Source organism: Leucoraja erinacea, chromosome 11 (assembly GCF_028641065.1).
Source record: "Leucoraja erinacea ecotype New England chromosome 11, Leri_hhj_1, whole genome shotgun sequence".
Lineage (NCBI taxonomy): Eukaryota > Metazoa > Chordata > Chondrichthyes > Rajiformes > Rajidae > Leucoraja > Leucoraja erinaceus.
In genome coordinates this window covers 2,521,265-2,541,667 of record NC_073387.1, presented here as the reverse complement: position 1 = coordinate 2,541,667, position 20,403 = coordinate 2,521,265, and the positions used below count along the sequence as shown (strand labels likewise).

Here is a 20,403-nt window from a genome sequence, read left to right as displayed (position 1 = left end):
AGACATTTCTAATACAGAGGGTATGACAAACTAGTATCCAATCATCTGAGTCCTTCTGGTGATTTACAACAGCAGTCACATGACCCTCCTTCTCTGGCCTCATTTTACAACCCTCGTTTGCCTGGGGTTTAACTTTGTTTAGAATCATTTTATTTCAGCAAAGCAAAACCCGAGTAAGCTCAATTATCATTGACCACTCCTCAAAATATAAGATACACATATAATACAATGATCACACAAGTCATGCAAACAAAACACATTTTCCATACCAAGAAGAAAGATATCTCTATAAATCTAAACAAGGTCTAATGTTTACAATCCTACTTAGACACAATACATTTCATAAATGGTTTCACTACAATTTTACAGTTTAAAATACTATTACAAACATTATTTATACGAGTTCGCCGAATTACACAGCTTTATATGTATAATTCCAAACCCATACACACCTCCCAACTCCAAGCATACATGGGTCGTAAATCTGTCAACTTCAATTGATAAGTGTTTTGTGCCAGGATACAGCTTAATTCTAATCTACAGCCTTCCCTTCTCCTGCTATCTCTGGGAGATGGAATTTCAATCTCATCTGCAAGGCCTCTTCCACAAACAGAATAAATGGACAATTACAGCATCAGACCACTAATCGCAAGGTACAGTCGCTTCTTCGACTTTCTATAAAGGTCACATGTCCATCAATCTGATTCTTTCCTCTCCAAGCAACTGTACTCCCCCTCACACATCTGATCCCTTATCTCAACCTAATTATAATTTAACATAGCCAAAGCTAAACTACAGAGTCTATTATATTTCAACCTTGTGGTGTGTCTCGGACCCAGCATAAACAGCCATAAATCCTTATCTCTCTGTCACACTCGGAGCTCAGGAATGTGCCATAGAGAAAGAGCAAATGACCTGTGACCTGAGAAGCCACTCTCCGAACACAAAATTATACCAAATACAATTTCCTACAGCGTTATAATTGCCCCAAAGCAATAAACAAAGCTATGCAATTCATCATTTCCCTGTGTGTGTTTCTTTGTACTTTATTTCTTGCAGACATGTGTTTTTGAAAACCTTAAGCTTTTCTCTTGCAAATTACCTAGCTTATATAAAATTCATTATCCAAGCGGTTCTATTATATAATATTTCCTCAATGCAGCCCTTGCACTTAAGATCTGCAATACTATATTCTGCACTGTTTATTTTCCCTTTGGCATCGCCTGATGTACACATTTGGACAGCTTGCAAAATAACATTTTTCACTATCAGGTTCCAAGTGAATAGTAAACCAACATCAATGTATATATCATCATCAATGTTCCAAAAGGACACTAACAATGGCATTTCACCCAAAGTTCCTGCATCCTTCATTTTGAAATACCATTTTTGGAAGAGATAACAATGAGATTTAAATAGCAACAGTACTATTACTATAGTGGTAGCAAGGAGTACCGATGGAGCAGTGCGCTTAACTCAACAATTGCAATCTGTACTGCATCCGCCAATCCAAGCTAAACTGACCCTTTCAACCTCAGAAGCATTTGTACTGATCTATACCATACCAAAATCCTCTTCAAGTTTAATTGTCTCCAAGATATAAGTATCACTAATCACCACTTACACCCCAGTCATTCTCTCTCCACCCTTCTGTCAGGCAGTAGATACAAAGACTCAACTGATAATCTGTAAAATAAAAAATTCCAATTGCACCTCTGAATATACTCCCCAAACAACTTCACATTTCAGTCAGAACTATAGGAGAGAAGATTCAGCAATTTGTGGGGAATATGCAAATATTATTGGCCGTCTACAAAGCTCTGATACTTGTTTGGTCTCAACTTTTAATAACGCAATTAAAAAATAACATCTGCACCACATACTGAGAAATTATTTGAGCAGTTAAAGAAAGCTTTGTAATGGCAATTGCTAACTATTTGTGACTAAAGTGCCAGGGTTTGGGCCACGTTCACTTTTTAAATACTCACACAATACTGATAATCTGAGGGTCACAGAATTATTGCAATGCAGTGGGTGGCATTTGGCCCATTAAGTTCATACCAGCTCCCAGTAGAACAATCCCATATTGCCCCACAGCCCAACAAATTGTTACAAGTATCAGCATAAACCTTTTCAGAAACTCTTGATTAACTTAATATCCATCACTCTTTGGAGAATATCAGATCATAAATACTCTGGATGAGAGTTTCTCCCATTTCCTCCTTCCATTTGATGAAAATGTTAAACCTGCATTAAGGTACTAACAGGCTGATTGCAGGGGGCGAGAAAGGAAGCCCACAGGATGGGTAGGACTGCCCATGACCCATGATGTGTGAACACAGGCAAGGGGTGTGGGGTGAAACAGTGGAGATTTCTTCAGTGTTCCAGATTTTACAGTTTGTTTACATTCCTCCTCTCACTTTCATTATCTTAGCTAGTATGATGCTTTATAGTTTCATTTGCTTAACAAACAATAATTTCTCCAGTCTGAAGAAGGGTTTCGGCCCGAAACGTTGCCTATTTCCTTTGCTCCATAGATGCTGCCTCACCCGCTGAGTTTCTCCAGCATTTCTGTCTACCTTAAACATGTCTCTAACTTGACAGCTTTCCCACATTGGGTGCGGAGGATAGTTGATGACATCTCTTGTCCATTTTCCAATAAGAAACTTTTGGATGTTTTCCTTCCAATAAACTTTGATAGATTCATTGTACTTCGGGAATTTTCATGCTTCGTTCACCTACCATTTTTGACCACAGATTTTCCTTTGAAACTATTGCTTAACCTGACTGAATGAGTTATGTTGTGTGATGGGATTATAGACAGTTTTGCTATTTGGATAAACGTTTCTCATTCAAGTGTTATTGTCATCAAACTAACCCTAATGGCAGTAGGCCTATGGATTTCTCACCGATCTCATATGTTTGTTTTTGTGTTTCCCCGTCTCACTACTTTCAGATGCCCGCCAAGGACAATTTCTTTGGTGTGTTAATCAAGGTGTGTTAGAAAGATCCCTTAAAGAGAGAGTCGATGCCAGAATGGTGTACTGTTGCTTGTTGACCAGGTTGATTTTGACCTGCATTTTGGTGCAATCCTGACAAATCTCAACCACTGGTTCCTCCAAACTACAGATATTTGAATGCCTCTGAGATTATCATATTACAATGTCATAACCAAATAGGTGCCATTGTTAAGAACAGAGGGGATGCAAAGTTGTTTTGTATGAAGATTTGGTCTATGATCCGAGTAGAAAGAATACCATTACAATTGGTCTTGTCCACAACATCCTTTCAACGATGCCATTTGATACATATGGCTCTCAGTCAAGTCTTGTGCTGAAGTTCCTTGGATTGATTGATCAGCTGATCTGTATTTGGAATATTCATACTGAAACTGGCTCTTCAGCCCTACTGGCCCATGCTAAGCAAGATTCCTATTTAAACTAGTCTTATTTGCCTGTGTTTGGCCCATATGTTAGGGTTTATTCATGTTATATAAAATTAAGTGAATGTAGCAGCCATTATTTCAATGCAAAACTAGTTTTCAGAATATTCATGGTAATGTTAGCTTTGCGAACAGACAGGCTGTCTACACACATGATCAGCACTCGTTCTTGTATAAATCATTTGAATATAAAACCATGGAGTATATTAATTGGCATACATCAAACCAGAAATCTTCAACTTAAGTTATTTCACACCATTGTGAAAAAGGAAGCTTCCAGACCAGATTTAAGTTCAGATATTCAAAAGTCATAGGAGCAGAACTGGGCCATTTGGCCCATCGTGTCTACCCCACCATTCAATCATGGCTGATCTATCTTTACCTCTTAACCTTCTATCTTTTCCCCCAGAACCTTTTACACGCTTATTAATCAAGTACCGCTAAATCTCCGCTTTAAAAATACCACAGCTATCTGTAGCAATGAATTCCACAGATTCACCACACTCTGCGAAAATAAATTCCACCTTATCTCCTTTCCAAAGGTACATACTTTTATTCTGAGGCTATTCCCTCTGGTCCTAGACTTTTCCACTAGATCCCTCCTCATCCTTCTAAACTCCAATGTGTACAGGCCCAGAGCTGTCAAACACCCACCATACATACGTTCACCCATTCATCCCCTGAACACTTCTCTTAAACCTCCTCTGGACTCTATTCAACATCAGCAGATCCCTCCTCAGATATGAAGTCCAAAACTGCAGACAATAATTCAATTTCGATCTGACAGCGCCTTAAAAAGCCTCAGCATTAAATCCCTGCTTTTATATTCTAGTCCTCTTGAAATTAATGCAAACATTGCATTTGCCTTCCTTACTACTGATTCAACTTGTAAATTAACCTTTTGGGAATCCTGTACCAGCACTTCAGAGTCTCTTTGCACCTCCGATTTCTGAACCTCTCCCCATTTAGAAAATACCTTGGCACAAATCACAAGAGTAAATTGTAGGAGGAAGTAAATGGGAATATCAATGGCAGATTAAAGTAAAATTTAGTCATGCAACCAAAACTAACAAGGAAGCAAAAATGAGCAACATATTAACTCCATGAATACATCTTAAAATAACCAAGGGCAGATTTGAAAGAGTTAGTAAAACATTCAGTGCTCTTCAGCTCTTAGGTCTAAGGGAATCAAGGGATATGGGGGAAAAAGCCGGAACGGGGTACTGATTTTGGATGATCAGACATGCTCGTATTGAATGGCTCGGTGCTGAATGGCCTACTCCTGCACCTATTGTCTATGATCCTGTGCTGTACATGACCAAACAGTGCAAAATAGCAATCAGTAATATCAACAAAAAAACATTAAGCAACATGGTCAACACTACAGAAGTTAAGGCACAGAATACGGCGATAAGTTAATAAATATAATGTCTTAAATACAACTGGTTCTGATCACCAGCATGTTGAGACTGTCCCTTCTATGAATTGCCTATGGGCTAAGGCAATTCATAGAAGTGACAAAGGAAGTGGGACTTTTCAACTTGAGAGGCATCCATGGGGCAAGCCTACGGACAGGCAGAGATGGGTAAATTATAAAAATATAAAATAAATTACAATAGGGCAAGGTAAGGTGTCAAAACAAAAGCTAACTTTATATCTGAATTCTGGAAATACATTGAATTGAAACATGATCAAAATATGAAGCATTTTCTCAAAATAGTGCAGACAATCATTCAAGAACTAGCAATAGGTGGCGGTGGGGCAAAAGAGAACAGGGTCCCTAAGAAACTAAAGTGGCAATGTGTGGAGGTGCAGGAGAGGTGCAAGTTCTTCAATTAATATTCCATGGAGAAAGATATAAAGGCAGGGAACTTAGTGGAGGCATCAAGAATAGCCTGTATTACAGTTGAGGAGTTCAGGGCGTCCCAAGATGTATGAAGGTAGATCAATCTCCTAAACCTAATCAGATATATGCAAGGACACTGTGGGAAGCTAGAGATTAAATTGCAGGAGTGCCCTCTGTGATAGACGAGTCATCCTTAGACACAGGTGAAGGGCTGGAAGGTGAGAAGATGCCTAATGCTGTGCTTCTAACTAAGTAACGCTGCAAAGAAAAACCTGGTAACTATTGACCAGTAAGCCTAACATCTCTCGTAGGAAAGTTACAGGCGAGAATTCTGAAATAGGATATGCATGTATTTGGATCGACCGATAGATTAGGGATAGTCAGCATGATTTGTATGTGGGAGATCACATCTCACGAATTTGAAGTAACCATGAAAGTTGACGAGGTCATAACCACAGTACACTATATGGATTTCAGCAAGGTCTTCAAGATGGTTTTGCATGGTAGGATGCACTGGAAGGTTAGATTGCACGAGATCGACAAGTGGTAGCTATTTGTGTACAGACTTGATGGTATGAAGCAGAGGGCAGTGGTGAAAGGTTGTTATTCAGACTGGAGACCTGTGACAAGTGCTGATCCCCAGGGAATCAGTGCTGGGCTCATTGATGTGTAAGAAGGAACTGCAGATGCTGGTCAAAACCAAAAATAGCCACAAAAAGCTGGAATGAATCAGCGGGACAGGCAGCATCTCTGGAGAGAAGGAATGGGTGACGTTTCGGGTCGAGACCTTTCTTCAGACTGAAGGGTCTTGATCCAAAACTTCACCTATTCCTTCTCTCCAGAGATGCTGCCTGTCCCGCTGAGTTACTCCAGCTTTCTGGAGTCATTGTCATTTATCAATGATTTGGATGAGAATGTACAAGGTGTGATTAGTAAATTACAGATGACACTAAAATAGTTGGTATCATAGTGAAGATAGTTATCAAGAATGACAGTGGGATCAGTTGAAAAAGTGGGCCTTAGGAATGGTTACTGGAATTTAATTCAGGTAAGTATAAGGTGTTACATTTGGGGAATCCAAGTAAGAGCAGAGTCCTCACAATGAATGGTAAGGTCCCGTGGAGAGGAAAGGTTTAGAGGGAAATGGACTAAATGGAATTAGATTAATAGGGCTGTCTCACGGGAGGAGCTGACCCACGAGGTACCCCGAGTGAAAGACTTGTGGTTGTGTACGAGATCCCAAGTGTATGATCAAGAGTTTAACCGAGTTCCCACGGGTATGGCAAGTTTGCCGTTTTCTGCGATGTTCCAGGTTCGTCTCCCGAGTTACTCTTGAGCCTCCGTGAAGGAAGGTCTGTTTTGATAAGCAACAGTGTTATAGATGTTAACTGTGATAAAAAAAATATGATTCTGTTATTATTTGTGGAGCTGCTGCACAATTGAGACACTGTGCAGAATCTTTAAAGTAGCTTTTCAATGCAGTAATCATTCAATCAGTTGCCCGTTTGCTGTTTAAAAAAATTGCGAAGAAAGATGAACCAGTCCAAAATTTGTGGTGATTGATATCTAATAAACTTGAAGGTATGAACAGTGTGTGAGATCAGGTCCAGAACTAATCAGATTGGAACAGGGTGTGAATAGGGCATCAGAAAAATCAAAAGAAACGGAGAGATAGCAAGCAGAGCAAGAGAGATAGCAAGCACAGAAACTTTGGAGATCAACAACCGAAAGTCTGAACAAGTGTACAAAAAGCTGGAGAAACTTGGCGGGTCAGGCAGCATCTCTGGAGTAAAGGAATTGGTGACGTTTTGTTTCGAGACCCGTCTGAAGAATGGTCTTGGCCCGAAATATTACCTATTCCTCACAGATGCTGCCTGACCCATTGTCACTCCAGCATTTTGTCTGTCTCTTGTTCATGGTAGCCTGATTATGAGACTTATTAAAGATAGATTCAGCACAGGGAGGAGGGGGAGGGGGGGGGGGGGGGGCTTCATTTTTAAGCTAAACGGGTAGAACAAGCTATACAAGTGGTGCTTGGTCTCCAAGAATTCGTCTGGTTTGGTGACAAATATCCATTACAGCCAAAAGTCGTGTAACCCAACCTCTCCACACTGTCGGCTCACCTGAAAACGGACAAAAGAGAAGCCGTTTCTGAGCTTGTTCTGAAAGATGTCCGTGGGAAAAGGTGTTACAAACGGTGAAGGCGGTACAATCGGCTTGTCGAGGAACAAACCAATGGAGTTTCGGGGCACCCAGATCTCGCTCCACCAACACACATATACAAGTTTAAGCTATACCCCACTGTGTATTCGAACTCATTCTGCATCTCGTACTTATCTGGGAAACTAATAGTCATTTTCTGCCGGCGTCCAAGCAGCGAAAGGTTTCAATGCGGTTGGCATTGTGAAGATCTGAAATGAAGCTTTGCACGGTAGATAAAAGATAATTTCACGTTCCAATATTTGGAAAGCGATTAGGCAACATGTGAACATTATTAGAGCAGCCCACATGTCTATTTACTGAAGATGATCCAGGAAAAAAACATTCTCACAAAGGGAAATAGAAATAAAGACTTGCTCTGTATTACAGCGCCGTTCAGACTCAGGGTGGCCAAAACACCTAAATAACTATACAACCAGTGGTATATGGAGGAAACAACATGTGGATACACGTGTATTAGTATGGAGGCGGTGGGTGTAAACTGCTACTCGGTAGATTTAAACTATTCAGAATAAAATTACGATCGATAAGAACTTCACACGGAACTAATTAACGCTCGCTTTCCAGGAGCTGCATGTATATTTCATCTGTCAATGGTTGGTTAGTGCTTGTAACATGCATGTTTGATATACAAACCATATTTTGAGTTCAGTTCGGCCGTAAACATTGCGAGGTTCAATAGAAATGTCATCCCATCACCCATTCCTTCTCTCCAGAGATGCTGCCTGCCCGCTGAGTTAAAGAGTTCCCACGGTAGACTCACGAGACACTAAGGTAAACGCACGAGCCACTATGTTCTTACAACAAGTTAAAATGTTTCAATTCTTAACCACAAGAGTAAATTTGACTCGTGGAAAAATTTAAACATGCTTGATTTTTTTCAAGCGTTGACAAGTCACACGGGAACCTGCCGTTAGCACCACAAGTCTAAGTTGCGTCCACGAGTTCCGTATGTTAATCGTACGTTATTACCACGAGTTTCAACTCGGGGTACCTCTTGTGTCAACTCGCAACGTGAGACAGCCCTTTAACTAGGACATTTAGGTTGGCATGGACGAGTTGGGTCGAAGGGCCTGTTTTTGTGTTACATGAGTATTGTTGAGCATAGAGATCCAAAAGTATAAGTACATAGCTCTTGAAAGTGGCATCACTGGTAGATAGGGGAGGTAAAAGTGGCTTTTGGCCTTTACCAGTCAAGGAATTGAGAAAATAAGTTGGGATGTTATGTTACAAACATACAATACTTTGTTGAGGCTGCACTTGGAATATTGTGTTCAGGTTTTGTCTCCCTGCTATAGAAAAGGTGTCATTAAATTGGTAAGGGTGCAAGGAAGAGATATGAAGATGTCGCCAGGACCCGAGGGCCTGAACTATAGGTAAAGATTGGGCAGGCTAGGATATCATACAATTTGTCTGTTGTACTTCTCCAATAAACATTTCAATTATTGTACAATATGCTGAATGGTAAATTATTTTTTAACACCAATTCACAGTCACTGTGGAAATCTTAACTGTACTTCAAAACATGATATTCTTCTTCTGAAAGAGCATTCAAAGCAGAAATACTAAAACCACTGGTTCAGCAAAGCAGAACTGCCTACTTTGCAGTTGCGTTTCACATCACATCAGCCTTCTTAGATTTCATTTCTACCGTCACCAGAATATCCACCCAAATCCATACAATCTGCCACAATAGCTTAATTAAATTAAAAATCGCAGTAAAAGTATTGAAAATGTCCTATATTCAGGAGTGGAATAAAAGCAACACAACTCCACCATAAAATCCCTGCAGGTTAAGAATGACAGCAATATACTTAATGACTTATTCATTTTGCTTGGGTCCCATTTTTCCGTCAGCCATGCCTGTTGGAAGGTTTCATTCTTTTGGCACTATTGCTTTCCACGTATTCTCAAATCAACCTTCATGTGCAAGAGTACATTAATAGGCAAAAGAACCAAGGACATATTCAGTGAATGGTCAACCTATCTTCATATAATGACATCATCTCATATAGACAGTAAAACTTAGTTAATCTAGTCATTAGACTTTGATCGTGCTATACCAGCAGATTTTTCGAGCAATGCAATGTTACTTTTATCAATACCAAAACACACCCGTTTCCTTTGTTTACGTATTATAATGAATGTCCCAGTGAATCTGTTAAATTCAAAGGGAACGGAAAATATTCAAGCACTCCGGATCTCCCTCCAGCTCCAAATCTATCCACATTCCTAGCCCCTGATGTTCCAAACCCTTTTCTTTTTGTATGGGAACATTAAGATCTATCCGCTTCTGTGGTGCAAACTTGGTTGAGGCATAAATAACATACTGAACTTGGAACTTTACACATCTATTGGTCAATGAAACACCAGATACTGAAGCACCAGAGTATTCAAGTGCGACTTGAAATTAACCAGATACTAAAAAGTAAAAATAACATTGGTACCAAAAGATTATTGCACACCATTTCCAGCATTTCATTCACCTAACTCTGCATCATCTCAAAGACTCAACCTTTTCAGGAAACCTCTCGGCTTCTAAACAAATGTAGCAGCAGCAGCAACAAGAGTAGCAGGAACCATTTAGGAAACCCACTTTCACCACCACTCTCACTGTTTACCCCTCCTTCCCATTGTGTACATTCAAGGACATGGCAAGCGACTCCACTGGAGGTCAGCTAATTCAAAAGGAATTCACACCAGCAGCCTTCTACTCCATCCGAATGGGACCAGTGCCATAATACAGTAGGTCAACCTTCAAAGTAAGGTCAGCCTACAAAAGCATGAAACGCACTAATATTGAAAGTCAAGAAATTAGCACTGATTATAATCCATAAAGCACATATGTAGGTGAAAGAAAATGGCCCGTGCTCATATTTTAAGATAATGAACTATTTGATATTATCAAGGCTATCAAAACCATTTCAGGCACAAAAGGGCAAATTAACCCCACAATAGGAAGATCAAAATACACTTGGGTCCAAAACCTTCTGTGCTATTCTTTTGAGAACCATTAAAAGGATCGATGAAGAACAAAATCTTCCAGTTTCTGTATTACTTCAAGAGAAAACACACTGTTGTTTTGTTAAATACAAAAATGGTTTTAAATTTGCTACTACTAGACCAGTTCAATGTGACGGATCGTATTAACTTTATATATGTTCACATAAAAAATGGGCTACTGCTGTGAATTTGAAAACGATCAATTAAAAGTCCAATATGGGCTACATGTCGTCTGCAAAAGAAGGGAACGGAGACAGTAAATTGGATTGAATGAGATGCACATGATCACCTTGCCATATTATACAATTCAAACACGAAGTGCTGGAGTAACTCTGCAGGACAGGCAGCATCTCTGGAGAAGGAATGGGTAACGTTTCGGGTCGAGACCCTTCTTGAGACTAATCAAGGGAAAGGGTAACAAGAGATATAGACATACATGTGGAGAGATATAGAACAAACTTATGAAAGATATGCGAAAAAGTAACGATGATAAAGGAAAAGCACCAGGTTCCCGTTCTCACCTAGCAAAGATCTAACAGTGGCCTGATTTTGTTATCATCGTTTCTTTTTTTGCAAATATTGAGGTTAAAACATTTGTTCAGAAGGCTAGTTCAAACAGGGAAAGTCAGCATATTGTTCTTGTCTAACAATTTGTTCAATTATACCTTTTGAGCAAGAAATGAGAATCGATGAAGCCAGTGTATTCAATGGTTAACATCTATATTGGTGCTACAAGATGACTGAAAAAAATCACAGAAAGCCAATTTATCTTCTAGTCACCAGTTCTAGCATTGCTATACTGCTATACAACAACAAAGAAGCTGCAGATAAGTTAGTAGCCCTGAGCTTGGAATGACAATAGTAAATGGGCATGTCATATGCTCCTGAAGACATGCTACATATACTGTCAGGGACATTACTCTCCTACGAGAGAAGGCAGAAAGCAACTCAGACTTGTTCAATTCAGGAGCACCCACTGCATTTCATTTTGACCATTGTTTAAAAAGCAAAAAACTCATTCAATGAGGAAGTATATATAATGTTGCAACAGAGCTGAAATTGGATTTGCACTATGGAATCTGAACCACACAAAACGAGCTTCATAACACTCCATTAGCAATGCAATACCCTACTCACCAGATTGCAAGCTTCTTCAAAACTGTGACACAATGCAGCACTCGACTCTGATGCTGCACACAAACCACACTTTACAAGTTTGTTACGAAGGGTGCAAAGGAAGTGTTGTGATACATTAGAGATTACAGACCATCTCCCCATGTGTGCAGTGCATCTGCCTATTATGGATAAGAACCAAAATATTTGGACCTGCCATATTAACGAAGCTAGTTGGAGCAGATACAAACATTTCAGGAACATATACACAGGCCGGTATGGTGGCGCAGCAGTAGAGTTGCTGTCTTACAGTGCCAGAGACTGTGATTCGATCCCGACTTCGGGTGCTTGCTGTAAGGTGTTTGTACGTTCTCCCCGCAACCTGCGTGGGGTTTCTCTGGGATATCCGGTTTCCTCCCACACTCAAGACGTACACGTTTGTGGGCTAACTGGCTTGGTATAATTGTGAATGGTCCCCCAGTGTGTTCAGGATAGTGTTAAAGTGTGGGGGTCGCTGGTCAGCACAAGCACGGTGGGCCAAAGGGCCTGTTTCCACGCTGTGTAAAGTAAACTAAAATATTCATAGGTTTGAATAAGGAAGATCTATTGGCCATACTGAAGAAAGCTTAGAAACACTAAATCTGCACCAGCAACCAACTATCTATTTGCATTAATGCTTCATTAATAATGTGTTTTATTCTCCACATATCTTAGCAGTTTGTAGCAGCTCCTACCACTCACTAGGAGCAAGAGTCAAGAGTGTTTTATTGTCACATGTCCCAAAAGAGAACAATTAAATTCTTACTTGCAGCAGCACGACAAACATATAAACATAGTACTCTGTAAACACCACAATAAACAATTTCCACGGTTGTAGTGTTTAATAGCTTGATGGTTGTAGGGTAGAAGCTGCTCCTGAACATTACAGTATTCAGGCTCCCATACCTTCTTCCCGATGGCAGGAATGAAATGACTGGGGCAAAGTAGTGTGGGTCTCTTACAATGCCGGCTACCTTTGAGGCCACCCTGTAGCTGGCAAACCTTGTAGATCCCCTCAATGGTGGGGAGTACCTACGATAGACTGGGCAGTGTTCACCATTTTTGCAATCATCGTTCATGGGCGTTTGAGTTGCTGAACCAGGCCGTGATGCAACCAGTCAATATGCTCTCTACTGGACACCTGTAGACGTTCAAGAGAATATTTGTTGAAAGACCAAATCTCCTCAATCTTCTAAGGAAGTAGACGCATTGAAGAGGTTTCTTTATGAATGCATCACTGTGGTGAGTGCAGGACCGATCTGCAGAGATATGCACACCCAGGTGTGTGGATGAAGACAGGTTTGTGGATCAAACCAGTTTACAGCAATTTACAATGGAAAATTAACCAACCTGCATGTTTTGGGGGTTTGGGAGGCGCCAGTGCACTTGGAAGAAATTCAGGTGGTCACACAGAGAATGCGAAAACTCAAGAGACTGGGCCCCAGGTGGGAATTGACCACAAGCTCTCATTGCTGTGAATCAATGGTTTTACTAGCTGCCCCACACCTAAACTTCATCCTCTTTAGCATTGTAATATTGGACCAATCCTTGTCACATGCATAAGCAAACAATTGCTGCATCAATCCATCCATACCAAAAAAACTCTGCAATTCCAGTTGTATTGGAATGTGGTTCAGGATCCTTGCATATGTCGGACCTCAGCTCTGCATCTTTAACAGTTGGATAAGATCAGAATTTGGCAACGCGAGGTCCATGCTAGATGCAGGAAAAATGTTCCCAATGTTCCCAAAAATGCCACAGTCTTAGAATAAAAGGGAGGTCATTTAAGACTGAGGTGAGAAAAACCTTTTCACCCAGAGAGTTGTGAATTTGTGGAATTCCCTGCCACAGCGGGCAGTGGAGGCCAAGGCACTGGATGGATTTAAGAGTTAGATAGAGCTCTAGGGGCTAGTGGAGTCAAGAGATATGGGGAGAAGGCAGGCATGGGTTATTGATAGGGGACGATCAGCCATGATCACAATGAATGGCAGTGCTGGCTCGAAGGGCCGAATGGCCTCCTCCTGCACCTATTTTCTATGTTTTTATGTTGAATTTGTTTGCCAGGGCCAAGTGTAACCGAGTTAAATAGACCATATAGTCCTTGGCACAAGTTAGCTTGGGCTGCCACTCCTACCCAGTAACCTTGATAGACACTTGAATCTATCACATAATAAACAAAAAAAGCGACGAAACGGAGAGGTGCGGTTGCTTGGCAAGTCAAAGGAAACGCAATAAGCCTTTTCCTTTGAGTCTCAACAGAATTGACAAGAGAAGAAACCTACACTCCTCACAAATCTCTCTTCCTGCCACTTTTTAACAATAAACCAATGGTGTGTCAGGAATTGGGGATGATCCTGCCCAATGAGATATGCTAAGATATTCTGCAGCCCAAATACAATTATGACCCACGAATGGAAAGTAAAACTGCTCTGGGGAAACAAATCAGGCATCATGCAGCCATGCTGCATTTCCACAACTACATAAAAAAATGTATTATCTAGCATCATAAGCTGAATTACTTCTGTATTATCTTTGCACATTAGGGTCATTTAACAAATGTTAGCTCATATACAAGTTACCTGATCATTGGTGGAATCAAATTGCAGTGTGGGTGACCAATATTAAGGGAAATGCCACTTGAAAGCACTTTAAATGAAGAGTGCGCCTCAAATGTTAGTGCATCAGCTTACCAAGTAGAGTCTGTATTGAGGTAACTGGTTTACACCCAGTGACATCTTCTAGGTCACTGTGCATGAGTATTGGCCTCAAAAATCTGTTGCCATCCAGCAAGGCTCTGGTGTCTGATGGGATCAGTCTGTTCTCTCACTTAGAAATTACATCAGTACCCCCAGAAAAAGGACATCCATTACAGAAACACCCCCAGGACACCGAGAAAAAAAGTGGAAAAATGGGTTACCTCTGTGGTGCACTACAAAAGCCGAATCTCAATACAAACCAAAACTATATGGCTACCTGGCAAGTAAAGAATTAGACTTTACCTTGGGCTTTCCCACTGCCTCGCCACAAATCACACGCCAATGGGCCCAAGGAAGATGGGCATTCCATTAATGTGGGCAACAACAGAGGGTGGTCAGCATATTCAGGAAGAGGGGGAAATACTTATCGCCATTATGCACTTTAGCGGAAAAACAGGTTATGAGATTGTCATGCACACTGGGAACAGCGCAATGACATGTTTACTTGCTGCAGCTTTATAAACACTAGCTTAGAATAAATACTTAATACATATATCAGTAAAGCACATGCATCATCCACCACAATCACTATATTACACACCAAATAAAACTGCAATTGATAGCAGCAATAAGGTAGCATTTGAACTAATTGGATTAACATGCAATCTAACCACAGATCTAAACTCTCATAACAACCAAAGGAACTGTATGAAAGTTTAAAAATGCACTGATTATATACACCGCATAATGCAATCTCAAAACTATGGCCTTGCTAACCAAAGGAATTTAATTAACAGAATCAGACAAATTCAATAGTTTAACATGCTGAAATAATACACAACACCTGCTTACACAACCAGATGCCCATCTTTTAACTGCAAACTCAGGTGTATGAATACAGCCAATTTCAGTCCCATCCTGAAATATCACCTGTCTATTCCCTTCACAGATTCTGCCTAACCCACCGATTTCCTCCAACATTTTGTGTTATGCATCATCTCAATGGATTGCAAGCACGCTTGGGGCATTGGGGATTCCTGCAGCTTAACTGCATGGCATAGACCAAGAACTGAAGATAACCCCTTTGATTTGTCATCTTAGTTCCAGAAGACTTGTAAAGATACCTTTAAAACACAAGACTCATTCACATATGGGAGCTTGGAAGAATACGAATTCTCACTGAGATAGACAAGATTCTGAGGGAGAGTGATGTAGATGCTGACAGCCTGTTTCTTCTCAGTGCCTCGTCCAGGTCGATGTCACATACTCTTAGGATGAGAGGACAACCTTTCAGAGCTGAGAACAAAAGAAACATCTTTAGACAAAGGATTGTAAATCCTTAAAATGCTCTTCAAGAGGCCATCAGATGTTCAGCCATTGATTAGTTTGAAGATTCAGATTAATAAATTGTTGGACATCTAGTCTTTGGTAGTGAAGAGGCTAACGGACCAACAGTTGAGATTTATTGAATAACAGTTCAAAGCAAAGACAACGTATCAGAAACTGTACCAAATAAATGGGACTGTCAATAGAAAATTAAAATTCCAGATGACATCAGCATCATTCAGAACTGCTACATACCAAGCTCTTCACAGGCATATTTCTTAGTCAGTATGGCACCGTTAAACAGAGCTATGCAAGATGCCTGGTCAAGGTTGTCACTTCACATGGACTTCCCCAGTTTCCAAGAATACAAAAATAATTTACCAGATACCGACCGCTGTGAGCAAAGTAGAAAGTTATAGATAGTATCAAAGTCATATAGTGCTTTATAATTATGAAAATACAAGAGATGAAAACAATGGGTTAATTAGTTAAAAGATGGGGAAGCACAGTGGTGCAGCGGAGGTTTCGGCACCAGAGACCCGGGTTCAATTCTGACTACAGGTGCTGTCTGTACAGAGATTTACGTTTCCCCGTGAGTCTTCTCTGAGATCTACAGTTTCCTCCCACACTCCAAAGACATACAGGTTTGTAGGTTAATTGACTTTCTATAAATGCAAATTGGCCCCAATGTGGGTAGGGTAATGTTAATATGTGGGATCGCTGGCCGGTGCAGACTCGGTGGGCCAAAGGGCCTGTTTCCACGCTGTATCAGGGCTCTCGCTTAACTTTTTTACCCTGTTGCCAGCCGGGCAACCTTGGCAGCTTTTTAGGTTGCCAAATGACAGTTTAGGTGGTCATTTAAGATGGCTTGCATGACGCGTGCGATAATGTGTTCGGACGAATTGCGTAGTTACCAGTCGAAATTATACTCAATGAAGCATTCATATATTATTTCTGCTTCAAATAAAGTCACAAACTAAACATTCACCAATCAAGACTTGATATATCCCACAATGATATGCAGAAAAATTATAAGACAGTATCTCAACGCTTTTTATACATTGTAATTAATGCAATTTCTATTAGTTCTTTCCAATTCCAAACAAAAATGTGGTTGGATTATTCAGCGTATGATCAACCTGTGTCAATAAATCCTGGACCATGGTAACCCCTTTGCGTACATATAGTTGTGAATGTTGCTCATCATAAAATCCCTCCTCTGCCAGCCAACAGCAAGGTGCGGGGCCGAGCAGTGCAGCTCAAAGATCCTACAGCTAAAGGATCTATGGTGCAGCTGCTTCAGAAGTGTCGGAGCGAATGATGGGTCCCGCACAGCAGCAGCTTCATCACCCCCTCCTCCCTGATAGCGGTCGCTGCTTGCAAACCCGTTAACGGCGCACTTTCAAAATAAACCCTCCCGCACACCGAGGCCTCCCCCTCCCTCCCTCCTCCCGGCATCGGCGTGCAGGAGGGTTTGTTTTGAAAGTGCGCCGTTAGCGGGTTTGCAGGCAGCGGCCCTTATCAGGGCGGGCGGGGTGCGGGAGGAGGAGGAGATGGAGCCGCTGTTCGGGGGCCGTCATTCGCTTCAACCCTTCGTCACCCCGCATCTAGTATCTTTCCCACGCAATACAGCCGTCACCGCCGACACAAAACACCGCGTTCCTTTTCTCCAGAGATGCTGCCTGACCCGCGGAGTTACTCCAGTTTTTTGTGTCTATCTTCGGTACAAACCAGTATCTGGTTGCCAAGCCGGGCAAAATGACTCGCCGTTTAGGTTGCCCGGCGGCGCTTTGAGTGGTCAATGGCACCCGGGCAACCGTTAATTTTGAGCCCTGTGTACGTCTAAAACTAAAAACTAAGGTGGTTGGTGGCCACAAATGCATTGAGACTTCCATATATGCACAGAGTTAGTAGCATTAGGTTAAAATTGCAGGGGAAAGCAAAAAAGGGGATAGAAACTTTGAATGAACAAACATGCCAGCTTCAACCATGGCAGATCACAGGCATAAAGTTTGATTCAAGAAATTCAGAGAAATCACTTTCTCTAATCATGGGAATTGAAACCATGAAGTTTATTCCCCATTCTTGAACAGACTTCACATCTGCAACAATAATACTGAAGCGCACACACACACACACAAACACATTGTTCATTTTTTTAATCTAGCTGCCCACCGTGTTGCAGTATTAGAGATATATTCTTTGGGTCAATGTACAAACTAAGACCTATTTGTTCTCTGAAGGATTAATATAACCCACAGTATTATTGAAATAACAGCAGGGAATGATCCTTGACACCCGTAAAATCTCAAAACTGATTATCTGGCCATCATCATATCACTATTCATTGAAGCAATACCAGTACAAACTACTGGCGCCATTGTCTACACTACCACAGTAACTAGACTGTTCCAAGTCCTTCACTGTACATGCAGTGCTGGAGATACAAGGATGCACTTTCCTCAATGAGGAAACTACCATTTTGGTTAAGAATAAAAGTAATTGTCAAATCTCAATGTATTTCAATAATCCCAAGTATGCAAGGTAGCAAGTGCCTTTCACAGCAAGTCCTGAACCTCCACATTACTGTCCTAAGAACTACCCTTACACGAAAATGGATCCAAACAGCATGGCAAATTGGAACACGCATGTGGTTAGAATTAAGCTCAAAACTAATTATCACCAGCTACAGCAAGTTACACCAAAATGCATGCTGCATGCAGACACGTTCAGCATTTACCATTGTTATGCCTTATTGCAACATTGCAAATTTAAACATTAACACAATACATATAAACACACATGTCAAACACCAAGCTCTTCAAGCAAAACAAAACGGGATTTAACATTTAAAACAATTTAACCCTCTGAGTGCTGCAAGAGGTGGGAATAAAGAATCAGTCCACATTTTAAAACTGAAGCAATACAGTGCAAACCAAGACCAAATGGTTTTTAATTTACTGCATTCAACTCAAGAGCTCTAGGAACGTACATCATATCCAAACTCATTTTATGGTCTCCTTACTCCCACATGAAATGCAACCAAGTTAAAACTTTTTAATCTTAGACTAAATGCATGAATAGGTTATAATTGTCTTTAAGGAGCACTGCCTTAAATAATGTTTATTTAGCAAACAGATGTAAAAGAGGAAGGTTCCTAATCTTATACAAATGATATCTGAAACCCTTTCACACATTATTTAACTGGACCAGGAACTGAAAAGGTACAAAGATTCTACAATAAACTCCGACCCAAGAGCATCTGTCAACATACGCAAAACCATACTGGCAATCATTCATAGCCGTGTACCTGTCCCAACAGCTTCCATGTTCTACCACGTGCCCCAGAAACATTCATAGTTTGAGCGCAAGTCCCAGCAACATTCACAGTGCAGGCAACCATCCCAACAGCTTCTGCAATTGCTCCCGTGATGTTAACAGCTCCATTTCACCTCGTCTTCATGCAGTCAAATTTCTGCCTTCCTGTTTTGGAGGTACTAAGACACAGTTGAACATTTGCTGGCACCTTTCAGTGTCAGATCCTTTATTTAGCCTGAACCATGATAATAAGCAGGCAGCATGCAACTTAGACACATGATGTATCATTTCTAGGGCCAATCATGCATTCAGTCAGCAGCCCCAGACAATTAACATTCATGGCAAAAAGTTCTGATAATTCTGATCTACCTACGGTCACGTCATTTGAAGCGAGGTGTAGCAATGCATGTTCAAGCCTTAAATCTGTTGCACTTGTATGCTCGTGCACACACATGCACGTATACAAACACACAATTTTAGTAAAGGCAGATCATGAGGATTTTTTCAGTACTCAGAGGGTTACACATACACAGTCACAGAATCATAAAAATAAAAACACAGTAAGTAAAGAAGATAAGGCACCTGGAGACATCTGACACTGGGCATGCTCTGCAGGCATCTCAGTGCGCACATGCTCTCTACCAGGTTGGAGCAGCCTAGCCACAAAGACCTGGGCACAGAACACTGCAGAATAACAAAAGGAAGGAAGAGAAGCAGTTAGAAGCCAGACACGATTAGGTTGAAGTAGGTTATTTTATTTGTTAGTAATTAAAAACAGGAGGCTAAAGGTCATACAAGAAGTTGAAAATCAATAGTAACATTCACCGAGCCTCTTAAATCATTAACCTTACATGAATATAGTAACTAAGGATAATGAAATACACAAAACTTAGCAATAGGAAAAAGTTGCTAAATCTAACAATCCTAACAATATCCTGGTTCCTTCCCATACTTCTCAGTCCTTGTTCTCAAACTGAATTCAACTTTAAGATTTTGCAATTGTTGCGCTATTTGAAGCATTTCCTCTCCATATTTCTACTTTTTTCCAATTAATTCCCTCATTAACCGATTTATTGTAAACTATCTATTAGAATGATGATTGAAAGATTTGACCACATAAATTAGGAGCCAGTCTGGGCCATTTGGGCCCTCACTGTTGCTCCATATAATATTATGGCTGCCACAATCTTCCCAATTTGAATATTTCTGCACTTTAGCACACAGATGAGCTTACAGAAGTAAAATATTATGGTACAAACAGCAGTGAGCATAGACCTAGAAATTCACATTAAAAGACAGCTGAAACTTAAAATTACCTAAGTATTTGCAATAGGGAAATAGGTAAAATTACCTCCTACAACAGGGGTCAAAACACTTGCTTAAAGATTCTATGGTTTGAT

General features: G+C 40.7%; 1 protein-coding gene across 3 annotated transcripts in view; it reads right to left on the bottom strand.

The window, feature by feature from the left end:
- Positions 1–20,403, bottom strand: part of LOC129701415 (F-box/WD repeat-containing protein 11) — a 171,766-nt gene that overhangs the window by 125,612 nt on the left and 25,751 nt on the right. The window contains exon 2 of one of the 3 annotated variants that reach the window (XM_055642568.1): positions 19,586–19,687. The exons of the other annotated variants lie outside the window; for them this stretch is intronic. Coding sequence (XP_055498543.1) covers positions 19,586–19,687 — 102 coding nt within the window. The remainder of the gene's footprint in view (positions 1–19,585; positions 19,688–20,403) is intronic. 3 annotated transcript variants of the gene reach the window in all.